The sequence below is a fragment of the Myotis davidii genome, unplaced genomic scaffold (assembly GCF_000327345.1).
Source record: "Myotis davidii unplaced genomic scaffold, ASM32734v1 scaffold187, whole genome shotgun sequence".
Taxonomy (NCBI): Eukaryota; Metazoa; Chordata; class Mammalia; order Chiroptera; family Vespertilionidae; genus Myotis; species Myotis davidii.
Genome location: NW_006383018.1, coordinates 7617456 through 7624551, shown reverse-complemented (window position 1 = coordinate 7624551; position 7096 = coordinate 7617456). Strand labels below are relative to the sequence as shown.

Below are 7096 nucleotides of genomic sequence, written 5' to 3'. Positions count from 1 at the left end.
GAGAGCCAGGTGTCAGAGGACCTTCCGGCCCCCCCTGGGCTTGGGGCTTTGGAACCCAAGGGCCCAAAGTTAGTTCTCAGGTCTTCCGCTCTGTGAGGGTCAGGTACCGTTATGGCAACTGAGTGAACATTAACTTCAGAGTAAGTGCTCATCTTGGTGTTTGCTCATTTTTTTCTTGATTATTGATGAAAAGTCTTCTTTTTGCATATCATGTGAACTTTCAGTAAATAGAACATTTAAGTTTTTAAAGCTATTCTCTTCCCCCAAAGAAATTAGTAAGCCAGGCTCTCTTAAGAAAGTGGGTGCAAAGTGCTCAAATATTTCGAGGCTTTTTGGAGGCTGTGCCATTATTCAGAAGCACATCTTTACTTTGGCCAGAGGTGCTTCAGGTGGCCTTTTAACAGGATGCCAGCCAATGTATCTACTGTGTATATGTGTGTAGGGCACTGTCAGAGCCTCAATGCAAGGGTCTAGGTTTACTGTCTCCATGGAAAGTAAGAGAAACTTCCTTTGGCTCCCTTTGCTCTCATTTCTATTTCGCTTCTTTTTGCCACCTTCAATTTGGTGATTATTCATCTGTTTATTTTTTTAATTCAGTGTTTCTCAAGGAGAGAGATTTTGTCCTCCCCTCTGCACTGCAGGGGGACATTTGGGATCATTTCAAGGGGCAGAGAGGTCACCACCAGAGGAGGATTGTTATTTGAATCTAGTAGGTAGAGGGCAGAGATGCTGCTAAACGTGCTGCAGTGAACAGGACAGTCTCCCATAAAAAAAGAATTATCCAGCTCAAAATATCAATAGTGCTCATTCATTTGCTCAACAAATGTTATTTATTTATTTATTTACTTATTTATTTATAAAAAGTGAGGTAAAGAAAGAGCAGGCATGTTTATAGGGAAAACAGGTATCAGTAAGCCACCCAGCAGAAATTCAGATTTCAAATAGATGTATCTATGCCCCAAATGCAAGGAAGTGAATTAGAATTCTGTTATCAGAGAGAAGAGCAGAGAGGCTTTATGAATCAAAGTTACTAAGGATCTCAGAATTACTAAGATTCTTTATCCTTTTTTTTCTTGTCCATCAACTACATATGGGCATTGGGCTATTTTTAACCTCATAGTTCACATTATGTGGGTGAAGATTGTAGCCAAGATGTCAGCTATTGTTATTGGGTCTATTTTTTTCTTCAGTGTCATCTTTCTGTTTAAATTTTCTATCTTTCTTTTTCTTTTGCAATGAGCTGGTATTCCTCTTATTATCAGAAAAAATATAGCTATTTTTTCATACTGGAAAGAAAAAGTCTGACTTATACAGTAACTTACATTAACCTGGCATTTCTACAAAGCTTATTCCATCAAATCATAATTTGGGAACTTCTGGGGTAGTTAAACTAATCTCTCTATTGTGGGACTTCTTAGTGTCTTCAATATTTTAATATGTGGTAGAGATCTCCAAGGAGAGCACATACTGTGGTGTAGAACATTTTCCAATCTCAGTTGGCCACAGAAATTTTTCCTTAAGAAATAGGGGGTCCACTTATATTATAAGGAATACACACTGGGAAATGGTGCATTTTTTGCTTCATTTACAAATTATCTCAAAAATTCAACACTGATCACATTAATATCCAATGATTCTTTACCTACAACCCTGGTGAATGAGCGTTCCATATTGAAATGGAGCAGTAGATGGCAAGGCTACACAGAACAGTGTGTGTGAGTGGTCCTCTCACCCCTGGTGTCTAGGGGTTGGGCGTAGGGCAGCTAAAGGAGCCCAAGCTGACGAAGCTACAGGGCCAGCACTTCTGCTTCCACCAAGCAGCTCTGTCTTAAGTCTTCATTTATATTTGGATTATATATATGATTTTTGCAAAGGATTCTGTGGCTTAAATGGGTTAGAAAATCACTGCTATATATAAAACATGATATAGCTTATGGGCAGCATGGATGAAGGTCCTGATCAGACTGAAGTAAGAACAGAGCCAAGAGTAATAATACATTGTTTCTCCCTGAATCTTCTTATACTTGACTGATTTCTCTCCAACAGGGTGATATTGGGCAGAAAGGTTTGCCTGGCCCTCCCGGCCCCCCTGGCTATGGATTACAAGGAATTAAAGTAAGTGAACCTGATTGCACTGGAGTCCCATCTCAGTCTACTAAGGTGATGGAGAAAAGACACTGTGGACAATACAAAATATGACTGTTATGAAATGAAGTTAATATAAGCTTAGATATTAAAATTCCATATAGTAGTTAAAGATACCATACAGCCATGTAAAAATGGCATAAGTGCATTTTTCCATGAGTGCTAACCATAACATAAAGTGCTTGGTGAAAAATTTAACTGCTGCAGTTGACTGGTTGTGCTGCTGCTGTGGCATCCCTGGTCCTGGGAATCCCTGAACACAGGACGGGTCCACTCCCTTCCGCACCGCAGCAGCCTCTGGTCATTGCTGTGCAGTCCCTGCTGTGGCCTGCTGGCCCTGCGCCGCAGCGGTGCTCCAGCTCCCAAAGGCCTCAGAGCTTTTTCTCAACCGCAAATGTCTATTGATTGTATGGATTGATGGAGGGCTGTGGCTCTTTGGTGTTTTAGATTCACAGCAGAGGTCAGGGGGTTATATGATGCCACGATCTTGGTCCCATGTGAGCCTGCAGAACTGACCTTTTCCCTAGATATGGACTCTAGATATGCCAGTACTTCCCCAGGTTAAGTCATAAGGGACAAGGGATGGGGCTGGGTCTTGAGAGAAGTCCTTAATATGCCCATTAGTCCTTGAGGGGTCAGGAGGAATCTGCTGAGAGGGTGGGCCATTCTGGTTAAAAAGCCAAGTATGGGGACAGACAGAAATCTTCATTTCTACTCAGGAATCATTCCAGTTTCCCTCTCCCCCATCTTTCAGTTAGTTCCAGTGTTCTTTCTGCCCCAGTTTCCACATCTGAGTAATGGGGATGATGACAGTACTATGGTATTTCCTAAAGTTGATATGAAGCATAAATGAGACAGTACGTATGATGCACTTAACACAGACTTGGCACATGGTTGCATATGCAGTAAATGTTGTAGTTACTCACATTGTTACTCTTTCCTGCTTCTCTTTCCTTTCCGCTAATACTTGTATTTCCCAGGATGAAAGTCCAGAACTCTGACATTCACGTGATTTAATGCTCTAAAACATAAAATATCAGTTGCATGAATTAGTGCAGGCATGGCTTCAGTATCCAAAAAGACCCAACATGTACAATGTCTCAAACACAATAGAGTTTTCTGTTCACATAGTAGGCCATGTAGGTGTTCCTGGTTAGTAGTCAATTTTCTTCGACATAAAATTTCAGAGAACCTCATCTTCTATTTATGGTTTCTCCATCTGCTGGGCCTACTTACCACTTACTCCCAGCAGGCAGAAAGAGAGAGCGTGCAAGAGGCACACTTGCTTCTTAAACATCACCTCTGACCACATTATATTGATGGGAACCAGTCTCACGGAAAGGGAGTATCACTCTGTGCCCAGAAAGAAGGGAACCAGAGGTTTGGTGAAGAGCTGGCGTTTACTGCCACAAATAATTTAACCTGTTTAGAGGTAAGGTGAAAAAGTTATTTGTTGTTCTGAAACATGTTGGTGGTTCCAGAAGAGAACAGGAAACAAGAGGGATCTCCATGACAACTTCCAAGGTGCTTCATCACTCTCCTGTAGGGGACACAGTGACTTGGACTTTAAGAACTGGGGGTGGCCCTTACAGGTCTTTAATCCTATCTTGAAAAGAAAACCTTAGAGCCTTGGCATCTTCTTATTCATTTCAACCAGCATCAGGAGCGCCAGTGGGTGATTTAGAAATTGTTTTGAGTAGCCGGGCTGAGTACCAGGTAAGTAGCTGGACAAGGCTTGTGGTTGAGTGAGACCAGGACATTTTCCTTTTTGACTATCAAGTCAGGGTCAGAGGATGAGGGACCCTGAAGCCTGGTAGAGAGCTGTGGTTCCAAGGCTGGGGGAGGTGGGCATGGCAGCAGAGGAAGGAGGCAGAGCTGGCGTGAGGAGCCCTGCATAGACTCTTATCTAAGGAGGACCCAGCAAGGAGGCTCCTGTGGGGAATAAAGGAGGGTGGGAATCCAAGGGGATTCCTTGGGATGCCAGTGTTTGAGACCAGCAGGGGTGTGGTGGTGGGCTTTTAAAGAACTTCAAGTTTTATTTGTCAATTACAGTTTACATTCAATATTATTTTGTATTAATTTCAGGTGTTCAGCATGCTGACATTTTAAATTGTTCTGACTTTTTCTCTCCCTTTCCTTTCTTCATGTCTTCCTCTCTCCCTCGTACCTACTTCCCACCTACTCATATCTAATAAACATATAACATTTATGTTATATGTTTATTCCTTTTCACTCTTGTAACAGACATTGTTCATATAAAACCAAGTTGAGTGAAGGACTTAGATAAATTCCTCTTAGATTCTGCTACCATCTTGATGGTATTTCCCATGAATTTCACTGTTGAAAATTTATGAAAGGTATTTTATCTTTTCCCACCCATCAATGCTTAGACATTTCTAGTATACATTTTCTTCCTTCTCCTTTCAGCAAGGGAAGAGATACCTTTCCTACTCAGAGCTTTGAGCTCGGGGAAAGAAGTAGGGCCATAATACATTCTCGAAGTTTCATGCGTTATCTTCTTCAAGCCTCACCAGCCTGTGGGGTACGTTCTAGGAAACAGGGCACAGAGCTATTACATAAGTATTCAGGGTCACTCACAGCTACCTCTCCAGGCAGCCTCCCTGAAGAAATCACATGTTGGCTAGTAAATGTTAAAGAGAAGGGGATGATCAGCTTGAGACTTTCAAAAGGAAAAGCCACTCAAAATTTTTATTTGCACGTTGGAATTAAAAGTTGGCCCTTCAAGATAAGAGACATATGCGGTGAGGTCTCTTTTCCTGATAATCTAGATTGTTTAAGAGAAAGAAGTATGGAAGAGCACTTCTTTTCCCCTGAGTGCAGTTCTGTCAGAAGGCAGGGTTGGACTTATCGACCTTTTGAAATCACTTGGGAGGCACAAGACCAGGAGTTACAGCCGGATCTGGGCTGGCATGTGGAGCTGACCCGGGTGAGGCTGTAATCACCCATTCAATGGCTTATCAGGTCCTTTCTGGTTTGGCTCCTTTGTACTGCAAACCTCTGTGACAAGTCAGCAAGTAGCCAGCCAGCACATCTGTTTTTATTGCTTTTCCAAATACCATAAGAACTTTACAATTATTGGCTTTTTATTAGTAGTGCCTTTGCTTATCTAGCTCCAGGTGGGAAATGAGGTAAATTACCTGTTCAAGGTCACTCAGAAAATCCCTAATGAAGCAAAAGTTATGCAGTTTTCTGGGTATGTTGTGGCCTAAACGGTCAGGCTATGATAAAGATAGCCCCAGTATACTTTTTCTTTTATTTTATGAAAAATTCTTCTATCATAAATTCTTCAGAAATGCTTCTCACATTATCAGAACCCAACCATAGGCCCAACATGTGTGCATTCTGCCCTATAGGGGAAAGCCAAGTAGTGAGAAGAGCCCAAGTACTGAAATGGAGAGAAACAGGCAGAAAAATGATCTGCCTCTGAGACAGAGAGAGGGAATTAGGAGGAAAAAGAAAGAATAGAAAATGGATTACGATGACTTTTAAAAAAATGTTTTCATTTATTTTAGAGAGAGAAAGAGAGATAGAAACATTTGATTTGCTGCCTCCTGCAAGCCCCCTACTGGGGATCTAGCTAACAACCCAGGCCTGTGCTCTGACTGGGAATCAAACTGGTGACCTCTTGGTTCATGGGTCGATGCTCAACCACTGAGCAACACCAGCCAGACATGATGACTTTTTAAAGACACAGTAGTTAGTAATGCTTTTGTTCTTACACTCTTCTATTACCTGAAATTAGTGTACTTATTGTCTTTGGTTAAATTTTACCGGTGTTCTACTTCCATCCTTTTATTTCTTAAAAGATTATTTTTCTAAGTATAGAATTCTAGGTACACAGTTTTCCCTTTCAGTACATGGAAGATTTTCCTATCATTTAGTCTCCATTACTTTTCTTGAGAAGTTGCTATTCCTTTGGTGATAATTTGCCCTTTTCTCTGGTTTCTAATGCTTTCCCTTTTTTAAAATTTTATTTTATCGTTGACAGTATCACTGATGTCTCCCAGTTTCTCCCTGTCTGTGTGCATGGGTTATACATATATGCATAAATGTACTTTGGTTAATCTCTTCCTGCCCCCCCACCCCCTGCTGACCCCCCACTCCCGCACTGAGATCTGTTATTCTATTCCATGAATCCATACCTCCGGACCTATTTTGTTCATCAGTTTATTTTGTTCTTCAGATTCCACTTCTAAGTGAGATCATGTGATATTTGTCTTTCTCTAACTGGCTTATTTTGCTTTGCATAATCGTCTCCAGGTCCATCCAGGATGCATTTAGATGTAGATTTCATTTTATTTATCTTTGTAAGATAAATAAATGTATTTTTATTAATTGTTTTTGGGAAATTCCCCGCCTTATCTTTACAATAAGTAACTGGAAGCAATCTGCCCTAGGTTTCCCCATGTCACACCCTCTCTGTCTTTCTGGAACTGCAATTAGTTAAACGTTTTTATAGTTGCATATCTGTCCTTTCATATTTTCACTGTTGTCTTTCTGAGTCACAGTACACCTAAGATTTTTCCAGTACACTTTTCAGTTTGCTAAATCTTTTTTCAGCTGTGTCAAATTTATTGTTTAGTCAGTCCATTTAATTTCTAGCTTCAATTATAATTTTCATTTCTAAATGTTCTTTTTTATCTTTTAGAATCCACATAGTCATTCTATATAGAGTTTTCTTTTAGAAAAATAAATTCAGATAATTTCCCTTCCTTGTTTAAAAAGCTTCTAAAGTTTTCCTGTAATATTAAAAAAATTAAAAAGAAAGAAAAAAGAGAGAAAAAGCTCTAAAGGCTGTATCTCTTCTGGGCATTGCCCACCTCTTTGACTTTTTCTTGCATCTCTCTTTTTTTCCCCAGTGGTTTTAAAATTAAATTTATTGGGGTGATATCAGCTATATCACGCAATACAATCATGGCAATGGTTTTCT

At 40.4% G+C, this 7096-nt stretch overlaps 1 protein-coding gene across 1 annotated transcript in view; it reads left to right on the top strand.

Moving 5' to 3' along the window:
- Positions 1-7096, top strand: part of COL28A1 (collagen type XXVIII alpha 1) — a 139266-nt gene that overhangs the window by 88419 nt on the left and 43751 nt on the right. Inside the window, exons 25-26 of the mRNA XM_015558260.1 lie at positions 1-68; positions 2047-2115. Of these exons, the coding sequence (XP_015413746.1) occupies positions 1-68; positions 2047-2115 (137 nt within the window). The remainder of the gene's footprint in view (positions 69-2046; positions 2116-7096) is intronic.